Source organism: Dendrobates tinctorius, unplaced genomic scaffold (genome assembly GCF_039654945.1).
Source record: "Dendrobates tinctorius isolate UK_male_01 unplaced genomic scaffold, ASM3965494v1 ptg000127l, whole genome shotgun sequence".
Taxonomy (NCBI): Eukaryota; Metazoa; Chordata; class Amphibia; order Anura; family Dendrobatidae; genus Dendrobates; species Dendrobates tinctorius.
Genome location: NW_027361795.1, coordinates 6,026,299 through 6,050,630, shown reverse-complemented (window position 1 = coordinate 6,050,630; position 24,332 = coordinate 6,026,299). Strand labels below are relative to the sequence as shown.

At 42.8% G+C, this 24,332-nt stretch overlaps 1 protein-coding gene across 1 annotated transcript in view; it reads left to right on the top strand.

The window, feature by feature from the left end:
• The window catches only part of LOC141047392 (glutathione S-transferase Mu 4-like), a 74,003-nt gene extending 52,542 nt beyond the window's left edge, over positions 1–21,461 (top strand). The window contains exons 6-8 of the mRNA XM_073542449.1: positions 13,881–13,976; positions 14,105–14,215; positions 21,058–21,461. Coding sequence (XP_073398550.1) covers positions 13,881–13,976; positions 14,105–14,215; positions 21,058–21,147 — 297 coding nt within the window. The 3' untranslated portion in view covers positions 21,148–21,461. The remainder of the gene's footprint in view (positions 1–13,880; positions 13,977–14,104; positions 14,216–21,057) is intronic.
• The last annotated feature ends 2,871 nt before the right edge of the window (positions 21,462–24,332 follow it).

Genomic DNA, 24,332 nt, shown 5'->3' with positions numbered 1-24,332 from the left:
GCTTCACAGAAGTTTAACATACAGCAGTGCAATTAAAAAATCTATATGCGTGGTGAGCACTTTGAACTCCCCCAGTGCTTCACAGAAGTTTATAACGCCCGAGCGTGAAAATAAAAAAATCGTATTTTTTCCCCAAACATGATCATTTAGTCCCCAATTTTTTTATTTTCCCAAAGGTACAGGGAGAAAATGGACCCCAAAAGTTGCTGTCCAATTTGTCCTGAGTACCCTGATACTCCATATGTGGGAGAAAACTACTGTATGGGCCCACGTCAGGGCTCGGAAGGGAAGTAGTGACGTTTTGGAATGCAGACTTTGATGGAATCGTCTGCGGGTGTCATGTTGCCATTGGAGAGCCCCTGATGTACCTAAACAGTGGAAACCCCCCACAAATGACACCAATTTGGAAACTAGACCCCCTAAGGAACTTATCTAGATCTGTGGTGAGAACTTTGAACCCCCAAGGGCTTCACAAAAGTTTAGAACGCCCGGGCGTGAAAATAAAAACAATCGTATTTTTTTTCTCACAAAAATGATAGGAAAATAAAAAATTGTCATTAAGGGCAACAGGAGAAATAGGACCCCAAAAGTTGTTTAGCAATTTGTCCTGAGTAGGCTGATACCCCATATGTGGGGGTAAAACACTGTCTGGGCGCATGGCAGAGCTTGGAAGGGAAGGAGCACCATTTGACTTTTTCAACGCAGAATTGGCTGGAATTGAGATCAGACGCCATTTTGCGTTTGGAGAGCACCTGATGTGCCCAAACAGTGGAAACCCCCCAATTCTAACTCCAACCCTAACCCCAACACAGCCTTAACCCTAACCGCTCCCTAACCCTAGCCCTAACCCTAATGGGAAAATGGACATAAATACATTTTTTTTTTTTTTTTTTTTTTTTTTTTAAATTTTATTATTTTTCCCTAACTAAGGGGGTGATTAACGGGGGGTTTGATTTACTATTTATGGCGGTTTTTATTTTTGGCAGCTGTCCATGCTAAAAGACGCTTTTTATTGTAAAAATCGTTTTTGCATCACCACATATTGAGAGCTATAACTTTTCCGTATTTTGACCCACTGAGTCACGTGAGGTCTTATTTTTTGCGGGACGAGTTGACGTTTTTATTGGTATCATGCTCGGGCACGTGACACTTTTTGATCGCTTTTTATTCTGATTTTTGGGATGCAGAATGAACAAAAAACAGCGTTTCATGAATTTCTTTTGGGGGGTGCGTTTACACCGTTCCGCGTGCGGTAAAATTGATAAAGCGGTCTTATTCTTCGGGTCAGTACGGTTACAGCGATACTTCATTTATGTCATTTTTTTATGTTTTGGCGCTTTTATGCAATAATAATTTTATATGAGAATTATTTTTGCATCGCTTTATTCTGCGAGCTGTAACTTTATTTTTTCTCTGATGCTGTGTGGCGGATCGTTTTTTGCGGGACAAGATGGCGTTTTCAGCGGTACCATGGATATTTATATGCGTCTTTTTGATCGCGCGCTATTGCACTTTTTGTTCGGTATGATAAATCATTTTTTGCTTCGTTTTTTTACTTTTTAAGGGGTTCGCTAAAGGGGTTAACTAATGGGACAGTTTTATAGGGCAGGTCGGTACGGACGCGGCGATACCAAATGTGTACTTTTTTTTTTAATTTTTACACTTTTTTTTTTTTTTTTTTTTTTTTTTTCTTTATTAGGTTGTCCCAGGGGGGACATCACTGTACTGTGACAGATCACTGATCTGTCACATCACAGATCACTGTGACAGATCAGCAATCTGTCACAGGCAGTGTGCAGGTTTACTCCTTGCCTGCGCTTTGCAGGCACTAAGGAAGCCAGCTCCCTGCAGGCCCCCGAAGGTCCCAGTCGCCATCTTGGATCCGGGAACCTGCACGGAAAGAGCCCGCCGCAGCGCTGCTGTGGGGGGCTCAGGGAAGCACGGAGGGAGCCCCCTCCCTGCCGATGTTTCCCTTTAACCCCCAGTACACCGCGATCGTGTTTGATCGTGGTGTGCAAGGGGTTAACGTGTCGGGGGCGGTCCGTGACCGCCCCTGACACACAGTGCCGGGTGTCAGCTGTGATAATCAGCTGACACCCGGCCGCGATCATCGGCGCTCACCACTTGGGCGCCGCTGATCGTGCTAGACGTACTATCCCGTCCATGGGCATAGGGGCCCGAGTCCCATGGACGGGATAGTACGTCTGATGTCAGAAAGGGGTTTAAATGCGCTATATAAATAAATAATAATTGTGCTTCTGTGGGTGGAGAGGGGGCGTGCCAAATTTCACCCAAATCGGGTGAGAACTGTGGATTTGTAGAGTGGGCTACTACAGATTTTGTATGTAGTTGTGTGTTTTTTTTTTTTTGGTTTTTTTTTCCTAACCCCTTTACCCCCAAGGGGAGGTTTGCATGTTAATGACCGGGACCATTCTTACAATTCTGACCACTGTCCCTTTTATGACGTAATAACTCTGGAACGCTTCCATGGATCCCGGTGACTCTTGACATTGTTTTCTCATGACATATTGTACTTCATGTTAGTGGTAAAATTTAATTCATATAATTGCGTTTATTTGTGAAAAAAACGGAAATTTGGCGAAAATCTTGAAATTTCGCGATTTTCCAATTTTGAATTTTTATGCCCTTAAATCAGAGATATGGCACACACAAAAATTAATAAATAACATTTCCCACATGTTTACATCAGCACAATTTGGGAACCAAAATTATATTTTTTTGTTAGGAAGTTATAAGGGTTAAAAGTTGACCAGCGATTTCTCATTTTTACACCATTTTACTTTTAGGGACCACCACATTTGAAGTCACTTTGAGGGGTCTATATGATAGAAAATACCCAAAAGTGACACCATTCTAAATACTGCACCCCTCAAGGTGCTCAAAACCACATTCAAGAAGTTTATTAACCCTTCAGGTGCTTCACGGGAATTTTTTGAATGTTAAGTTAAATGTAAATTTTATTCACAATTTACTTCAGGTCCAATTTTTATTTTACCAAGGTTAACAGAACAAATTGCACAAGAACTTTTGCAGTCCAATTTCTCCTGAGTACGCTGATACCTGATATGCGGGGGGAGCCACTGTTTCAGCGCATGACAGAGGTCGGAAAGGAAGCAGCGCCATTTTTTTTTTGGCTGGAATTGAGATCGGACGCCATGTTGCATTTGGAGAGCCCCTAATGTGCCAAAACAGTGGAAACCCCCAACAAATGACACCATTTTGGAAACTAGACCCCAAAAGGAACTTTAGATGTGTGGTGAGAACTTTGAACCCCCAAGGGCTTCACAGAAGTACAATTAAAATAAATCTTTTTTTTTTTTTTTCACAAACATGATCTTTTAGTCCTCAATTTTTTTATTTTCCCAAGGGTAACAGAAGAAATTGGACCCCAAAACTTGTTGTGCAATTTGTCCTGAGTAGGCTGATGCCCCATATGTGGGGGTAAAGCACTGTTTGGGCGCATGGCAGAGCATGGAAGGGAAGGAGCATAATTGGCTGGAATTGAGATCAGACGCCATGTTGTGTTTGGAGAGCCCCTGATGTGCCCAAACAGTGGAAACCCCCCAATTCTAACTTCAACCCTAACTCCAACACATCCCTAATTGTTATGATTGAGTCACCGAGGAGGAAAAAACAAAACACAAGCTCAGCCCAGAAAAAACAGAGAGGTTGGAAACTAGCGGATTGCAGACCCCTAATCCTATCACACAACTAGTAGTAGCCGTGGAGTGTTCCTACGGTGATCCTAGACACCTCGTCACAGCCGGAGATCTACATAAACTTAAAGAGAGAAAAGGGAAAAACCGACTGCCCCAGAGCAGACCCCCAAAGCAATAGGCAGCCCCCAACATATAATGACGGTGAAGCAGGATGAAAACACTAACTCAGATAGAAAGATAGGTTGAGCAAACAATGGGGCCCAAGCTAACTAAAAAGGACAGGACAGAAAAGCTGCTGTCTGCAATCCGAGAAAACCCTGCTAAAAATATTACCAACACAACTGATAAGCAAAAAGGACCCTGAAGTCACTAGACTTCAAACCCTATATCAGCACTCAGAATATTCTGGAAGCAGAGCAAAAGAACACTGATCAAGGAAAAAGAATCAGCACACCCCCGGCCGGGGATGGCTGAACTCCAAAAAACAAAGTAAACAAAACCAAAACTAATAATTTCAATAGCAGAGCAAAAACTTTTCTTTGGAAAGCAGGAATCAGACTGGTCTCCAAGAATCCAGCAGAGAAATCACCAGCGACTCAGAAGGGCGTCGGCTGCCTTATATCCAGTCTGTAGTTCCCGTTACCCAGTCACCATCCACCTGATCAGGTGTTTGGTTTCTTTCATCTAAATCAGCCTCACTACCTTCCTTCACCAGAAGAGGGAGATCCTCGGACACAAAAGATGAATGAACAGATGAGCTCGCAACACCTAACCCTAGTCTTAACCCTAAGGATGTGTGCACACGTTGCGGATTCTGCTGCGGATGCGCAACGGATTTGGCCCTGCGGATCCGCAGCAGTTTCTGCTGCGTTGTACAGTATCTTTATATTCAATGGCAAATGAAAAACGCAGTGCACATGCTGCGGATTTTTCCATGCGGAGTTGCTGCGGTTTTAAATCCGCAGCATGTCGCTTTTGTGCGGAAGCCGCAGCGGTTTGACACCTGCTCCATTACCAGGTGTCAAAACGCAGGGGAAAACCGTAGGCTAATCCGCACTAAATCCGCAGGTACAACGCTGGTCATTTGACCTGCGGATTTAGCAAAATCTGCGTGGAAAAATCCACAGTAGAATCCACATCGTGTGCACACAGCCTTACCCTAGCTCTAGCCCTATCCCTAAGCCTAATGGGAAAATGGAAATACCCTTTTTTTTTTTTTTTTTTTTTAATTTTATTATTTTTCCCTAACTTAGGGGGTGATAAAGGAGGGGGTTGATTTACTATTTATGGCAAGTTTTTGTTTGGCAGCTGTCACACGCTAAGACGCTTTTTATTGTAAAAATAGTTTTTGCATCACCACATTTTGAGAGCTATAACTTTTCCATATTTTGACCCACCGAGTCATGTGAGGTCTTATATTTTTTGCGGGATGAGTTGACGTTTTTATTGGTACCGTTTTCGAGCACGTGACCTTTTTTGATCTTTTTATTCCGATTTTTGGGACGCAGAATGAACAAAAACCAGCATTTCAAGAATTTGTTATGGGGGATGCGTTTATCGATTTTACCACACGCGGAACGGTGTAAAGCAGTTTTATTCTTTGGGTCAGTATGATTACAGCGATACCTCATTTATGTTGGTTTTGTTATGTTTTAGTGCTTTTATGCAATGAAAACAATTTTATATAAAAAAAAATAATTTTTGTATCGCTTTTCTGCGAGCTATAACTTTTTTATTTTTTTTCGCTGATGATGCTGTGTGGCGGCTCATTTTTTGCGGGACAAGATGACGTTTTCAGCGGTACCATGTTTATATCTGTCTTTTTGATCGCGCGTTATTGCACTTTTTGTTTGGTATGATAAAGCATTGTTTTTTGCTTCGTTTTTTTTTTTTTTTTTTTTTTGAAGGGGTTAACTAAAGGGGTTAACAAGTGGGACCGTTTTTTAGGGCGGGTCGTTACGGATGCGGCAATACTAAATATGTGCATTTTTTTTTTATTTATTTATTTTTTTTTTTTATGGTTTTTATTTACAAAAAAAATTTATTGGGGAATTTTTTTTTTTTTTCTTTAATTGTCCCGGGGGGGACATCACTATAAGGTGTCAGATCGCTGATCTGACACTTCACACAGCGCTTTGTCAGATCAGCGATCTGACAGGCGCTGCTGCAGGCTTCCTCGTGCCTGCTCTCTGCAGGCCCCCGCGGCCATATTGGATCCAGGGGCCTGCAGAGGAGGACCCTCGGAGCGACTCAGCACATTGCGCTGCGCCAGGGGGTCACAGGGAAGCACAGTGGGAGCCACCTCCCTGCGCGCTTCTCTCCTATGCCCTGGTACACTGCGTTCATGTTTGATCGCAGTGTGCCAGGGGTTAATGTGCTGGGGGCGGTCCGTGTCCGCCACTGACACATAGTGCCGGGTGTCAGCTGTGATAATCAGCTGACACCCGGCCGCGATCAGCGGCGCTCCCCCCCGTGAGCGCTGCTGATCGTGATGACTTACGATCCCGTCCATGGGAATTAAGTCCCAGGGCACATGGACGGGATAGTACAACATATGGCAGAAAGGGGTTAAAGACAACATTATTATATGCAGTATGTTGTAAAATTGGAGGTAGGTCACTGATGGTTCAGTGACCTGTCATAAGCCCATAAGGATGAATGAGAACAGAGAACCAAATTTAACCACCCTGGAGCATGAGAATCTCCTTCAATGAAATCTACAAATAAAGTTTAAACAACCACAAGACTGATTTCATCAACAAGGATATCATTTTAATTGGTGACATGGCACTAACCTCACCGTGTCTGCAGTTCAGCAAAATGCGTGTTGGGGTTAGTGTTACCTCACCACCAGGTTGTATATGTATGGTTCCATTATATCCTCTGATCTGTTATCCCCTTATTGCCATTGGACAGAGTAGTACATCCAATGGCAGTAACCCCCGCTTTGATGTGGGCTTCGGCGGTGAGCCTGCATCAAAGTCGGGGACATGTCGGCTGTTTTGAACAGCTGACGTGCCCACAATAGGCACGGGTGGAATTGCAATCCACCCGTGCCTATTAACTAGTTAAATGCCGCTGTCAAACACTGATAATGACATTTAACGCGCGCTTCTGGCCATTTGGTCAGAAATGCGTGCACTGCTGAGCCCTGTCACGTGATCGGGGGTCATCGGTGCGTCGGCATAACAATTGGAGGTCTCCTTGAGACCTCTATGATTGATGCCAGATTGCTATGAGCGCCACCCTGTGATCGGCACTCAGAAGTGCTGTAATTCTACTACATACAGGCGATCTGAGCGTCGCCTGTATGTAGCAGAGGCGATCAAGTTGTGGCAGCTTCTAGTCTCCCATTTTGGTCACCGTGGCATTTCATTAAAATGCAATAACAGGTGATCAAAAGAACGTATCTGCACAAAAGTGTTATCATTAAAGGCAATCTGTCACCTTTTTTTTTTTTTTTTTTTTTTTTTTTTTTGGCCTTTCAGCTGCCGGCATAGACATTGGGGGCTTATCTACAGCATTCTGTAATGCTGTAGATAAGCCTCCGATGTAACCTGCAAGAGAAGAAAAACACGTTATATTATACTCACGGAGGTGGGCGGTCCGGTCCTATGGGTGTCGCCGTCCCGTCCGGCGCCTCCCTTCTTCATGCGATTACGTCCTCTTCTCCCGTCCTGTAATGGCTCCGGCGCAGAGCAGAGTCCTGCAGTGCGCAGGCGTCGGGAGAGGTCTGGCGCCTCCGCACTGCAGAATTCTGCTCTGCCCTCAACAGGGCAGAGCAATGTGCCGGAGCCATTTCAGGACTGGAGAAGAGGACGTCATCGCATGAAGAAGGGAGGTGCCGGACCACAACACCCATCGGACCGCCCACCTCGGTGAATCTATTATAAAACGTGTTTTTCTTCTCTTTCAGGTTACATCGGAGGCTTATCTACAGCCCTCACCCTACCTGAGATCATGAAAAATGTAGACTCTACAGGTCTTGGAAAATTGCCCCAATTTTTTTTTTTTTTTACATTTTGGAATATGTTTTCACCAATTAGATAGACAAACAAGTCTAGGTTCTTTCTTATCAACTAGTAATGACCTGGAGAATCATAATGGCAGGTCAGTTTTCGCATTTGGTGAACCTAGCAACAAAGCCAAACAAAAAAACAAGTGTGGGATTGCACTTTTTTTTTTGCAATTTCACCGCACTTGGAATTTTCTTCCCGTTTTCGGGTACACTACATGCTAAAACCAATGATGTCGTTCAAAAGTACAACTAATCCTGCAAAAAATAAGCTCTCACATGGCCATATTGACGGAAAAATAAAAAAAGTACGTAAAACCAAAAAAGGTCCTGTCATTAAGGGGTGAATGTTGTGGTCTTTAAGGTATGTGCACACAGAGTTTTTTGGATCTGCCGATTTTATCTGCCGATTTGCCTTCGGTTTTGCCCTACGGTTTCACACCTCATAATGGATGAGGTGTGAAACCGCAGCGGTTCTGCACAAAAGAATTGACATGCTGCAGATTGTAAACCGCAGCAAAACCACGCGGAAAAATCTGCAGCATGTGCACAGTGTTTTTTGTTTTTTTTTTTACATAGGAAATAAAGGTACTGTACAACGCAGCAAAATCTGCTGCGGATCCACAGCGTGTGCACATACCCTAACAGGATCATGGCTGGTCTCTAATTTACAGCATGATTTTGACTAATGGGAGTGTTGCTCTAATATTTAAGATATTTCCTTCTATTCTAGAGCAGTACCTATTTATCCATTGCTGTCATTCTTCCATTGTGTTACTATTTTATGAAAATTGATCTCTGCTCTTGAGGCACTGATACTTTTGCTGATTATTGTATTGTGCTGACAACCACCAGATCAATTGTGACACTACGTTAAATTATTTTTACTTATGGTAAAAAGAGGTGGGAGGGACTATGGGTGAGGGGAGCAGTGAATATTCATCTCTTTTAACAGCAGGCATGGTGTTAGCCACAGCAGCTGCTTCCTGTGATCCGCTGCTCCCCCACATCCACAGCCACAGCAAGTACATCTGGACTATAAGAGGCCCCTCCCATTTTTTGAAGGAAAAAATGCATCTTGTAGTCCGAAAAATACGGTATTTCTTTGCTTATGGGTCCAATAATGACTCTTGCATTGCTAGATTAGCAGAAATAATTAATACATAAACTTCTCTAACTTTATTGAAGTAGCAATTTCATTTTATGTTTGTTTATATGGGTATGCCTATCTGTGGCCATTTATAATTTGTACCATTGAGTTTATTAAAAACGAATTTGCATACAAAATTAGTTTGTTTTTTTTTTTGCTTTTTTTTGTGGGAACACTCTGTAGTATAGTATCCCATAGAAAAATGTTGATTCTGAAAAGAAATGTAAGTTTTTCTGACAAATTTGTTGGGGTATACTGTTATGTCGAGTCACTATACAAGTTAGTGAAATTGTTTGGGCCGCTAGCTCATGGATTTCTGGAAACAGAATTCTGGTAACTTCCTCATTTGCAGGATCTGCAATGCATGAATAAACTTGGGGTATTGCTACACAATGTCTGTTTCAGGTGGGTATAATCTATAAAATGTGGTAAAAGCTGAAAAGAATGGACATTTGCACTTATGTAAAACTCCTAAATTCTTCTGATTGTCTAAACTCAGAGCCAATGCTGTTCTTTAAAAAATAAAATCATGTTTCTACCCTGGTAAATACCCAATCACTGTAAGGCTATGTGCACACGTATGCAGAAAATTTCTGCATATAAACAGGACGCATTCCCAGAAAACGCGCTTTTTTTCTGCGCGTCCCCAGACACACAGAAAATAGCCAGAAATGCGGAATTTACCGCGAAACTAATGAACATGCTGCGTTTTTTACCGCAAAGCGTTTTTTTTTTCGCGGTAAACGCATCAATATGCACAAAGTGCAAAATGCAATAACATTTTTTGATAAATCCGTGGGAAAAACGCGAAAAAAAATGTGTGTGAACACAGCCTAAAGCTGGTATCAGACTGGCACACGATGTGAGAGCTATGGATGTGATTTGCTAATGACACTCAGCTCCTGCTCTACTGACAGTGAACTGAGTGTCATGCTACTGTGCGCTGAAAGAATCTCAGCACAGGTGCGGAGGAGATGGCGAAAGTAATTTCTCCATCTCCTCCATGGCCTGACTCTGCGTATATCTGACTGCAAGGGGATGACACCAGAGTGCAGTCAGATGTTTCACATGTTCACATAGCCTTGTATGGTTGTGAGTGAGCAGAGTCTTGCTGCCAATTGCAGCATGCTGTGCTTATTCAAAAAGTACCAAATCGGCATGAGAAAATCCCAGATCTGAGCTGCCCCATAGTATAACATTGGGCAGTGCTATGTTTTATCACATGGCCCTCGGCTGTGTTATACAGTAGTGTGACCCCAGCCTAAATCCTGAGTTTCATAGTATGAATGGTGTAAATACTGTATATGCAGTAACGCATATCTCATGGTAGTACACATAATTTTGACTAGACTATGGGCATGGCTGCAGATTAACCCCTTTCTGACATCAGACGTACTATCCCGTCCATGTGACCCGGGCCCCTATGCCCATGGATGGGATAGTACGTCTAGCGCGATCAGCGGCGCCCACGTGGTGAGCGCCGCTGATCGCGGCCGGGTGTCAGCTGATTATCACAGCTGACACCCGGCACTATGTGTCGGGTGGTCACGGACCACCCCCGACACGTTAACAACTTGCACACCGCTATCAAACATGATTGCGGTGTACCGGGGGTTAAAGGGAAGCATCGACAGGGAGGGGGCTCCCTCCGTGCTTCCCTGAGCCCCCCACGGCAGCGCAATGTGCAGCGCTGCTGCGGGGGGGCTCTTTCCCTACAGGCCCACGAATCCAAGATGGCGACGGGGGCCTGCAGGGAGCTGGCTTCCTCAGTGCCTGCAAAGCGCAGGCATGAGGAAGTCAGCAGTGCCTGTGACCGCTGATCTGTCACAGTGATCTGTGATGTGACAGATCAGCGATCTGTCACAGGACAGTGATGTCCCACTTGGGACTTTGTAATAAAGTTAAAAAAAAAAAAAAAAAAAATGTTAAAATTTTAAAAACGCCAAATAAATTGGAGAAAAAAAAAATATTCCCCCAATAAATCCATTTTTTGGAAATAAAAAAAACAAAACAATAAAAGTACACATATTAGGTATTGCCGCGTCCGTAACGACCCGCCCTATAAAACTGTCCCATTAGTTAACCCCTTTAGCGAACCCCTTAAAAAATAAGAATAAAAAACGAAGCAAAAAATGATTTATTATCATACCGCCAAACAAAAAGTGTAATAACGCGCGATCAAAAAGACGCATATAAATATCCATGGTACCGCTGAAAACGTCATCTTGTCCCGCAAAAAACAAGCCACCATACAGCATCATCAGCAAAAAAATAAAATAAGTTATAGCTCGCAGAATAAAGCGATGCAAAAATAATCATTTTTTATATAAAATGGTTTTCATTGCATAAAAGCGCCAAAACATAAAAAAAGACATAAATGAGGTCTGTAACCATACTGACCCAAAGAATAAAACCGCTTTATCAATTTTATCGCACGCGGAACGGCGTAAACGCACCACCCAAAAGAAATTCATGAAACGCGTGTTTTTGTTCATTCTGCGTCCCAAAAATCAGAATAAAAAGTGATCAAAAAATGTCACGTGCCCGAAAATGGTACCAATAAAAACGTCAACTCGTCCCGCAAAAAATAAGACCTCACATGACTCGGTGGGTCAAAATACGGAAAAATTATAGCTCTCAATATGTGGTGATGCAAAAACTATTTTTACAATAAAAAGCGTCTTTTAGCGTGCGACAGCTGCCAAACATAAAAACCGCCATAAATAGTAAATCAAACCCCCCGTTATCACCCCCTTAGTTAGGGAAAAATAATAAAATAAAAAAAGTATGTATTTCCGTTTTCCCATTAGGGTTAGGTCTAGGGCTAGGGTTAGGGCTGAGATTAGGGTTAGGGGTGTGTTGATGTTCGGGTTGGAGTTAGAATTGGGGGTTTCCACTGTTTGGGCACATCAGGTGCTCTCCAAATGCAACATGGCGTCTGATCTCAATTCCAGCCAATTCTGAGTTGAAAGTCAAATGGTGCTCCTTCCAAGCTCTGCCATGCGCCCAAACAGTTTTTTACCCCCACATGTAGGGTATCAGCCTACTCAGGACAAATTGCAAAACAACTTTTGGGGTCCAATTTCTCCTGTTACCCTTAGGAAAATAAAAAATTGGGGGCAAAAATATAATTTTTGTGGAAAAAAATTATTTTTTTTTTTTTTTTTTTTATCTTCATGCCCATGCGTTATAAACTTCTGTGAAGCACTTGGGGGTTCAAAGTGCTCACCACACATCTAGATAAGTTCCTTAGGGTGTATAGTGTCCAAAATGGGGTCATTTGTGGGGGGTTTCCACTGTTTAGGTACATTAGGGGCTCTCCAAAGGCAACATGACACCCGCAGACCATTCCATCAAAGTCTGCATTCCAAAACGTCACTACTTCCCTTCCGAGCCCCGACGTGTGCCCATACAGTAGTTTTCTCCCACATATGGGGTATCGGCATACTCAGGACAAATTGGACAACAACTTTTGGGGTCCAATTTCTCCTGGTACCCTTGAGAAAATAAAAAAATGGTGACTAAAAGATCATGTTTGTGGAAAAAATACGAATTTTTTATTTTCACACCCGGGCGTTATAAACTTCTGTGAAGCACTGGGGGGTTCAAAGTTCTCACCACACATCTAGATAAGTTCCTTGGGGGGTCTAGTTTCCAAAACTGTGTCATTTGTGGGGGGTTTCCACTGTTTTGGTACATCAGGGGTTTTCCAATCGCGACATGGTGTCCGATCTCAATTCCAGCCCAAAACGTCAAATGGCGCTGCTTCCCTTCTGAGCTCTGCCATGCGCCCAAATAGTGGTTTACCCCCACATGTGGGGTATCAGCATACTCGGGACAAATTGCACAATAACTTTTAGGGTCCTGTTACCCTTGGGAAAATAAAAATTGGGGGTGAAAAGATCATTTTTTTTTTTTTGGAAAAAATGATTTTTTTAATTGTACCGCTGTACGTTATAAACTTCTGTGAAGCCCTTGTGGGTTCAAAGTTCTCACCACATATCTAGATAAGCTCCTTGGGGGGGGTCTAGTTTCCAAAATTGGGTCACTTGTGGGGGGATTCCACTGTTTAGGTACATCATGGGCTCTCCAAACGCGACATGGCGTCCGATCTGAATTCCAGCCAATTTTGCATTGAAAAAGTCAAACGGCGCTCCTTCCATTCTGAGCTCTGCCATGTGCCGAAACAGTCGTTTCCCCCCCCCCCACACACACACACACACACACACACACACACACACACACACACACACACACACACACACACACACACATCAGGTATCATCGTACTCAGGACAAATTGCACAATAACTTTTGCAGTCCAATTTCTCCTGTTACCCTTGGTAAAATAAAAAAAATTGAACCTGAAGTATTTTTTTTTGTGAAAAAAAAGTTGATCATTTTTTTTTAAATATTTAAAAAAATTCCTGTGACACACCTAAAGGGTTAATAAACTTCTTGAATGTGGTTTTGAGCACCTTAAGGGGTGCAGTTTTTAGAATGGTGTCACTTTTGGGTATTTTCTATCATATAGACCCCTCAAACTGGCTTCAAATGTGATGTGGTCTGTAAAAATATAATGGTGTTGCAAAAATGAGAAATCGCTGGTCAATTTTTAAGCCTTATAACTTCCTAACAAAAAAAAATTTTGGTTCCAAAATTGTGCTGATGTAAAGTAAACATGTGGGAAATGTTAGTTATCAAGTTGTATGTGCCGTATCTCTATGATTTAAGGGCATAAAAATTCAAAGTTGGAAAATTGTGAAATTTTCAAAATTCTCGCCAAATTTCCGTTTTTCTCACAAATAAACGCAAGTTATTTGAATGAAATTTTACCACTATCATGAAGTACAATATGTCACAAGAAAACAATGTCAGAATCACCGGGATCCATGGAAGCGTTTCAGAGTTATTACCTCATAAAGGGACAGTGGTCAGAATTGTAAAAATTGGCCCGGTCATGAACGTGCAAACCACCCTTGGCGGTGAAGGGGTTAAAATGTTTAAATAATCCTTTTGATTTTCAATATTTCAGGAAGAGCTGAAGGGCCCATACCTTGAAAAGCTCCCGACTGTGTTGGCAAGATATTCTCAGTTTTTAGGGGAAAAACACTGGTTTCTCGGGGACAAGGTAAATCTATATTAGGCCTTTTTTTGGGTAGTATAGATGCTTTCATGCTCCTATAGTGTATACTTCTATCTTGCTGGTTAATTTATACATCACTATTTACATTTGTTGCATTTCCATCTATCCCAAAGATTACATTTGTTGACTTTCTCATGTATGATGTCCTGGATCAGCACAACATATTGGATCCTACCTGCCTTCAAAAGTTCAAGAACCTGCAGGACTTCCATGCAAGATTTGAGGTACATTTTATATTTATGCCTCTAAACTACAGAACCGGTAGGCAATCAAACATTAATCCTTCCTCTCTTCTGCTAGGGACAATTCTCACTTTTTGCCAAGTACAAAATCTTATTTGGTTCATGGAGTTGACAAATGTCTTCGTAAGAAAGCAAAAATAAATACCCATCGCACTAAAGTATGTGACAGTCTGAGATCAAAGAAGAATTTGTAGGCACAGCACACCACTTTACACAATATGCTTAAATTATTTTTAACTTGTGCAATCCACAGTTCACACAACTTGTAATTGTACGGCAGAAGATAAAGGTACAATATCAATATTTTCAGTTTAAAAACTCTTGGTCGGGGCATAAGAGTGCTCACTTTTTTTTTTTTTTTTTTTTTTTAAATTCTCTCCTATGAAGACACTGACTTAATGCCACTGTTTGAGGTTTTCATCCACCTATGGAGGACCAATACTGGAATGTTTTTGCCAGGAGTGTGATAACATAAGTAAAATCTCCCTTCAGTATCTGGCTGTATCTACTGCTATTGTACTGTAGTTTTGTGGTGACACTGACTAAAAATAAAAATTTGAAAAGTCTTCAGTCTTTCAGTTGGATTCAGCCTAAAACTATCAGAGAAATACTAAAAAAACTACAAGGGATGAATGATTCATAGCAAAATGACTTGCTGTGGAAATTCAGTCTTTTGTCACTTTTTAACCCCTTCACAGCATGTGCTGCTCATGTCGTGTCCCTCCCTTTGATGTGGGTTCTGGCACTGAGCCCACATCTTTTTTTGGCACATGTCAGCTGTTTTGAACAGCTAACATGTGCCACTAACAGCCGCAGGTGGATTTGCGATCCACCCATGGCTGTTAACCTGTTAAATGCCGCTGTCAACCTCTGACAGCAACATTTAATTTGATCGCACTAATCCCACCCACAGGTTACCCTGTCACAAGATTGTGGGTTACCGAGAGGAGAGGTTGTCATGACAACCAGAGATCTCCAGCAGACCTCTATGGTTGTCATTGCCGGATTTCTGTGAGCGCTGCCCATAGAAAGTGAGCGTTTCTGCTACACACAGGCAATCTGATCATCGCCTTTGTGTAGTAGAGGCGATCGGACAACTGCAGCTTCTAGTCTCCCATAAAGACTATTGAAGTAAGCAGACAGTGGGAAAAAAAATAAAGTATTTTTCGGACCATAAGACGCACTTTTTTCCCCAAAAAATTTTGGGGGAAAGTGGGGGGTGTGTCTTATGGTCACAATGTTCCTACCTCCGAGGCTGGTGCGGGTGCCGCGGGGCTCTGTAGTGCGGTGGTGGCAGCGGGCTGTGCTCCGGTGCAGGGGTGGCGGCTCCGCCGGCATTTCCTCCAAGCCAGGAGGCCCCCGCACATCCCTTGCTGGCCGCCGCCATGTTGCGGTTGCCTCCGGGAGCATGGACGCCGGGAAGATGGCCGCCGGTCCGGGGACTGCGCATGTGCAGGTTCAGATCTCGTCCCGAGATCTCGGGGGATCAGATTCAAATCTCGGCAACGAGATCTCGTCCTCCGAGATCTCGGGACGAGATCTGAACCTGCACATGCGCAGTCCCCGGACCGGCGGCCATCTTCCCGGCGTCCATGCTCCAGCAAGGGATGTGCTGGGGCCTCTGGGCTTGGAGGAAATGCCGCCGCCCCTGCACCGGAGCACAGAGCCGCCACCCTCACCCCACAGAGCCCACCTGCCCCAGCACAGCTGCTCCAGCTCAGCTCAGCTGCCCCAGCTCAGCTGCCCCAGCACAGCTGCCACAGCCCACCTGCCCCAGTACAGCCCAGCTTCTCCAGCACAACCAACCTGCCCCAGCACAGAGCCGCCACCGCACGAGCCTGGACCACTGAATGACCCCTGTGATCACTCCTCCACCTGTGTCGGATCCCTTCCCAGGTAAGCTGAATTCGGACTGTAAGACGGACCCCCATTTGACACATTATTATTTTTTTTCCCTATTTTCCTTCTGAAAATTGGGGTGCGTCTTATGGTCCGGTGCGTCTTATAGTCCGAAAAATACGGTATATAAAAGTTCAAATAGCTCCCTAATTTGCCCCATGCAAAATAAAACCATTTTAAAAAAATATATACACATTTGGTATTGCCACATTCAGAATTACCCAATCAAGCTATAAAAATAATTAATCTGATCGGTAAACGGCGTAGCGAAAGTCAAAGCTCCAGAATTGTTTTTTTTTTTTTTTTTTTTGTTTGTTTGTTTTTGTTTTTTTTTCGGTCGCCGCAACACTGCATTAAAATGCAATAACGGGTGATGAAAAGATCGTAGCCTCACCAAAATGGTATCATTAAAAAGTCTGCTTGTCGCGCAAAATAAACCCTCATTAGCCCCAGATCACAAAAAATGAAGACTCTACGGGTCTCTGAAAATGACACAATTTTGTTTATTTAAATGGTGAAAAAAAATCTATACGTGTTTGGTGTCTACGAACTCGTGATGACCTCATAATGGCAGGCTAGTTTCAGCATTTAGTGAACATAGCAAAAAAAATCAAAAACGGTTGTGGAATTGTATTATATTTTTTTTTTTTTTTTTTTTTTTTTTTTTTTTTTTGCAGTTTCACCGCACTTGGATTTTTTTTTTTTTTCCCCGTTATCGAGTACGTGACATGGTAAAACCAATTGTCGTTAAAAACTACAACTCGTCCCGCAAAAGACAAGCCCTCACATGGTCATATTGAGTTAAAAATAAAAGTTATATGTCTGGGAATAAGGGCAGCGAAAAACAAATGCAAAAACTAAACAGGGCTGCAGCATGAAGGGGTCAAACTGCTTCAGGCGTTGAAAATCGTGAAGTGTTTAAAGGTAGCAAATGTATTATTTTGGCTGTTTTGAAGACATTAAATTTTAATTTTGCGAAACTGACAACGATTGGGGGGGAATGCCAATGAAGATGCCACCAGCGTTTTACTAAGGCTAAGTGCACACGTAGATTTTCATCCTGCGGATTTTTCCGTGCAGATTTGAAGAAATCTGCAGGTCAAATGACCTGCATTTTTCCTGCGGATTTCTTCCTTTTTTTTATTGCGGTTTTCCAGCGTTTTTTGTGCGGTTTTCCACTGCTGTTTTACCCCTGCGGATTTGGAGAATGAAGCAGGTGGAAAACCGCACAAAAGATGTGACATGCTGCATTTTTTGTACCGCACAAAAAACGCGTGGAAAAAAACGCAGCGTCTGCACAGCGTTTTTTTTTTTTTTTTGCATTGATTTACATTGTACTGTAAATTACTTTGTGGATCTGCAGCGTTTCTATGCGGTAAAATCCGCTGTGGATCCGCAGGAAAAATGCATCGTGTGCATTTACCTTGAAAAGCTCGGATTGGATACCGACATCTGAAAGACTTCATGTGCACATAACCTGGGGCCAGTTTCACATATTTGTAAAGACCGGTCCAAGTATGGACTGCCCTCCAGTCACCTAACCTGAAACTCATAAATTCCTATGAGGCTGTAAGCTGGGATCACGAGAGCCATATTCAGTCTGGGCACTGTAATTTAGTCATAAATCCAATAGTATTCCTCACATAAAAATACAATCAATCCTTTTAAAACTACATATAGTATACCTATAGCATCATAGAAGACGCAGCATGATCAAATATTTAGTAAAGTATACAACCTTTATTAAATCCATAAAAAATATACACGACACAATGTAAAAACAGATTTAGTACACGGTCTACAGTACATGGAACATGAATACAGAAACCAAAAAAGGCAAACCATTACATCCTATACAATTAATACTAAAATAACAGTGTGAACATTAAATATAGGTATGAACTATAAATAGATGATGAAAGACCTTATATCAAAATGGTAATAAGCATCTCTGGGTTATAGTTGGTTCATAAATATAACTAATAAAGATGTTCACAAATTCAAATATGGCTACACAGAAATAGTATGTGAAAAAATATACAGAATGGCTAGATAGTCACGCTAAAATAGCACAGCGGATCAAGGTATACATTTCCTTAGATCCATTACCTGTGGCCATGATAAAGAGGATGTGAGGTTTGTATACCGAACCTCGATGCATGTTTCACTTCCTCTGCAGTTTTATCAGGAATAGAAAAGCGCTATATTCCATGTTCCATTTTTGAACTAACTATAACCCAGCGATGACAAAAAGACTGACTTGCACTTGGAAACCTAATGTGAACAGATGCAAACTAGGAGCAGTTACCTCCATATACAATAAACAAAAAAAAACAAACTACAAGGTGTATTTTAATTGCAACAGAGGTCCTACCTACCCATAAAATCAGACTTTGCAGAGAGGTATTCACATCTACCCAGGAATTCAGACCTCAGTCTTAGGGTGTGTGCACACGCTGCGGATTCTGCTTCGGATTTGGCTGCTGCGGATGCGCAGCAGTTTCTGCTGCGGTGTACAGTACCATTATTCCCTATGGGAAATGGAAACCGCTGTGCAGACGCTGCGGAATTTTCCACGTGGATTATCTGCAGTTTCTAAACCGCAGAAAGAATTGACATGTCAATTCTTTCTGCGGATTCCTATCTCCACCATTGTGGAGATGGTGAAACCGCAGGGCCAAACCGCAGGATAATCCGCAGATAAACCACAGGTCTTCTGACCTGCGGATTTATCTGCAGATTTTGCAAAATCCACGCGGATGAATCCGCAACAGATTCCGCAGTGTGTGCACGTACCCTTATGCCGGAGTCACACTTGTGAGGTATACGGACGAGTGCTATGCAATAAAACATCGCATAGCACTCGGACCAGTATTGATCTATTGGGCAGCTCCCATAAGCGTTATTTTTCTTGGCCGTTTTCAGCGCCCGAGTGAAATCGCAGCATGCTGGATTTGCACAGACACTCAGTTGAGTCTCGGCGCACTCGCACATATATACGCATATGGGTGCGTGTGACACAGCACACATCACTCGGGTATCATCCGAGTACTGTAAGCCAATGCCGGCAATGGAGGAGATCTGCCTCGGCAGCTGTGCTCCGATTCTGTGTTAGAGGCTCGGCGCACATAAGCATGACACTCTGCTCCCGTTCGCAGCAGAGCCGGAGCCGAGGATCATTCGCATATCGCATCCAATACTATCGCATCGGATGCCATACGCAAGTGTGACCTCAGCCTTAGAGAGGTATTGACACTAGACACGTTGGGACCCAGCAGTTTTGAGATCACCTTGTCATTGATTGCTGGGCATGCATGAATTGGCCAAATTATGTGCTAAGGCGTCTCATTTTTTTTCCTAGTATCCAGAAGCAGTATTACGATTCATATTGATATGCTTTAGCACTAGAGTGCAACTTTTTTTACTTTTTTTTTTTTTATTTTATAACCCCAAGATGCATATTAACTTTTTTATAAAAAAAAAATGGATTTCATAATCTAGCTATAGTTCATACCTATACTAATATTCACTATTTTAGTATTATATAGGATGTAATGGTTTGCCTTTTTTTGGTTCCTGTATTTGATCCATGTAGACATTGTACTATTCCTGTAGTTTTCACATTGTCTTGTTTATTTTTTATGATGTATATTTTACTATATTTGATCATGCTGCTCCTTCTGTACTGCGAGAAGTATATAGTAATTCGGTCAAACTGTGACATGCAGCCATCAGAACATGGCCTAAATGTTCCAAACCATGGCTGTACTGGGTAATGTTAATAGGTAAAATTAGAATGAAAGAAGGCTTGTAAGCCTGTTTATGGAAAGCATGGCAGCTCTTTTTCTGTTACTGTATCATGAATCCAAAAATCACAAGGAAGCTTTCTTTTAATGATAGCAGGTGGGGACATATAGTGTTTTTTATTTACAGTGGTTGCTAGGGAATTTTACATTGTGAGCCTCAGTGGAGACACTGATGTCTGTAAAGTGCTATGGAAATTAATGGTGTTGTACAGTGATTCATTTGCTACTTTACCTGGAAAAATTGCTGTAATTTCCAAGACTGTCGACCATACTGAAACCTTACGTTGGTTCATGAGAAGTGAGTGCAAGGAACCTTAGCAACAAGAAACATCCTTGCGCCGAATGGTTGTCTTGCTCTGCCAGTCATTTCCACTGTGAGATACTTGCTGCTGCACGCTTTTCTTCGTGTTAGTAGTTTGTGTGGTGCTTGCATTTCACTCCTGCCGAATCCTTAGAGGTGCCAAAGTGAGTTTCTAAAAAGTTTGGAGGTCAAAATGCACCATCCAAACCCTGTATTGTCATTGGTGAATAAGCTGGAATGTACAGGAACGTTACTGGATAGGCATTGAGGAAGCTTACTTTTAGAGCCATTTGAAAGGTCGAGTGTACTTAAACAAGCCATGAACATTACAGGCACTCGGAGAACACAGAGAAATTTAGGGTATGGCCCCTTTCAACAATATATAAGGAAAAGGGAAGAGGAAATGGAAAGTCAGCTCCCCACATCACGATACGCCTTGACTTGTAGAGTGGAAATGCACTGAGCCGTCCCAGTCTCGGACATTGACGGCAAAATCAGAAAGAAATGGCTATGTCTTGGTGACCAGTAGTCACTAGTTTTTTATATATTTGATTCAATAAAGAAAGTACTTTTTCTTAACAATTTCTTCACATTGGTTTGTCGCTGGAGGTTTTTTTTTCTTTTTTTTTTTTTTTCTTTTGCATTCAGTAATATGGAACAGCGCATGCTTACATGTAAGCGGTGGACATTTCTCATGAACCAAGGTATATACAGTTAAAATTTCAGTATGATTGTCTTTTCAAAGTTACAGCAATTTTTCTGGATAAAGTAGCAAGTGAATTGCCCTATATATAATGGGTTTTTTTTTTCCCTTTCAGGCTCTGCCGGCGATTGCTGCATACATGAAAACACCACGTTTTATAAGAAACCGCATTAACGGCATAATGGCTTCATGGGCCAACAAATAGGTCCCAATTCATCAAAGCAGTTTCAAGAAAAAACAGCAAATATTTTTATTTTTTTTTTTAACCCAGGTTTCTCTAGAGTTATTCTACTGCCTGCTGGTTTCATTATGCACATTGAAAATCTGAAATGTTTTGCTTTTTCATATTTGGCTGTAGTGTAAACCTCATGAGCAATAAACATGCATGTTGGCAAAAGTGTAATTTATGATGCGACTCAAGTATATACAGAAACGGAGAGAAGGCATATTGAAAAAGATATTTGCCAGACTATTCACTTTTTAAGGGATAAATAAATGTGCAAAAAGTTTGTTTGGAAAGCCTTGTGTCTGTGTTGTACAAATGTTAACACCTTGATCTACTGTGCTTAATTACCGTAAATGAAAGCTCAACCCAATCTGTTTCGGTTTTCCAATTAGGGCACCTGCAACTGTAGTTTAAGAATTTTTCATTTCAGGATGTAACATTGATAGACTATGCCAGATCTAGGTCATCGACTGTAATACTAAATATGTCCACATTGAGAGATGTTGTTTCTCATTATCAAGAAAAATTATGGCCCTTTTAGTCTGTTCCCACTATGAGCTTTTAATTTTTTTTTTTTTTTTTTTCCCCTGTGTCAAAAATGCAGCGTCTTACAGTTCCAACTTAGTAGTTGGTACTACTAGAAGTGTCATGCCCACTGTGCTTATTTATGCTACGTAAACTTGCTTGTGCTTTTTTTTTTTTTTTTTTTTGTCAAACCTGCAGCTTGTTAATTTCAATTACGGGTATGCGGAGTTTTTCTGTGCAGATGTTCCCCATAGACTGACATCAGATGCAGCAGTCCGCAGGTAAGCGCACATGAGTTTTTAGTGCTTTTCCGCAGTGGAAATGCACTAAACGCATGTAATCCGCACCTACATATGTCAAAGTGCCATGAAATAAAAATGCCAGAAAGTTTCAAAAACAAGGCAGCTTTTGTTTAAAGAATGAAGTGCCAAACATACAAAAAATGCATGTTAAAGTAATGAAGAAAATGCAAGCAAGCAACTTGAACAGGTGCAGAAATTCTGCAATGTCAAAAAAAAGGCACCAAAAGCTCATCGTGAGAACATACCTTTTAGGGCAGTGTTCCCCAACTCCGGTCCTCAAGAGCCACCAACAGGACAAGTTTTCAGGATTTCTTTAGTATTGCCCAGGTGATAATTGCATCACCTGAACAGGCAAGAATTCAATCACCTGTGCAATACTAAGGAAATCCTGAAAACATGATCTTTTGGTGGCTCTTGAGGACTGGAGTCGGGGAACATTGCTTTAGGTTATTTAGGTCAATTAATGCTGCGGGTTGGATGCTGCATACATCCACGGCGTCCAGCTCACAGCATCTAGAGGTTACAGCATAATGGATTGGATTTCAAGAAATCCCACTCTCACTGTGCGCACGGACACCCTCGGAGACTGACATGCAGCACGTCTTTCCAGACCGCAGCATGTCCATTTAAATAACTTGCGAAAACTCTAGTCTCCACAAGATAAATTTCACCTGTCCAATGTATTGGACTCTGTGATTCCGCATGGTTCAGTGAACACATGTGGCATCGCCTGCGTTCAAAGGCCGGCAGCTCTGGACCCAGTGGACGTGCTGCATCCAAAGTGCTGGCGATTACCGACTGTGGGAACGTAGCCTAAGTCCATAGTTTACACATTGTGACAATATTCTGAGTCGTGTACAGTGGGGGGAAAAAAGTACTTAGTCAGCCACCACTTGTGCAAGTTTTCCCACTTAAAAAGATGAGGCCTGTAATTGACATCATAGGTAGACCACAACTATGAGAGTCAAAATGAGAAAAATCCAGAGATCACCTTGCCTGATTACCTCCAGTGTTTTTCCTGTCCCCTATGGGGCATGAAGAGGTCCTGATAGTGCTGCCGTGGCCGGCGACCGGAGGCACTACAACATCAGAATACCTGTAATTGCCGGGCAGCCAATGGTCGGGGGCTCTGCTCTCCTTTGTGGGAAGGCTGCTCCCGTCTCCACTTCGGTGGTACTCGGTACCCTTGCCCGCCCCTCCTGCGCCCCCTCATTGGGGTAAAGCGGTTCGGTGCTGTGCTGCCGGGGTCCTCCTGGAGCTCCCCGGCGTCATCCTCCCCATGCAGCATGTGATCCCGGGCTGCGCGCGCACTGGAAATGACGTCGGGACCGGCGCCGAACTTCCGGTTTTCATCCCACCTGCGTTCCAGGCTGGAGCGCACGTGCGGCCTGCAGTTACCGGACCGGCGGATGGGGCAGCCACTGAGCAGCTGGAGAATCAGCTGTGGAGGAGGGGGTGATTGAAATGACCCCCACCTGTGGACTGAGGGGAGGAGGAGCACACAACACGCTGGATGGACCTCAGTTATTTAAATCCTGGTCTGGGTGAATCCAGGTAAGGCCATTATATCTACAGGTGACTGTGACAGACTGACCATGGATGGCGACAAACCCTTACTGCCTGCTTCTGCGGAGCCCAGCGGTCGCCCGCCTACTGTAAGTAGGGTGGGTCCCCCCTTTTCTGTCTGAGGTGACTTAGTATGCCTTCTCTCTCTCTCGCTTGTAGGGAGACAAGGCCTCTGACTCTAAAAAGAAGCCAAGCTGCAAGTGTGTCTGGTTCCAGACTTCCTTCATATAGGAAGAAGCTCTGTCAGCCCTGCACGGACGATTTATTGCGTGCAGAGCAGCCCTCCCTACTGGACAGTATAAAAACTTTCCGCCATATCAGAAACATTTTCCCAGACCCCGACATCCCAGCCACTTCCTTCTAAGAAAAGGAAATTGGCACCTGTGGAATCTGACTCAGGCAAAATTGATACCTCTAACTCAGAGGATACTTGAGAAAATGAGGGTTCCACTTCCGTCACCAAATCCGGTAATAAAAAATACTATTTCTTTTCCGAAGATATGGGAGAATTAGTATGGTATGGGGCTCTATGGGATTGGAAGCGGAGGAAGTGGAATTCTCTATACAGGATGAGATGTTTGGTGGGCTGAAGCCTAAGGCCCAAAAGGGGTTTCCCATTCATGAAAATATCCGGAATCTGGTTTTGCAGGAATGGGCCCTTCCCGAGAAGGGACTTGGTGTCCCCTCAGAACTGAGAAATCTGTTTCCCTTGGACAGGGATTGCTCCTTATGGGAAGTCCCTAATGTGGACGTGCAGGTGTCCAGGGTAAC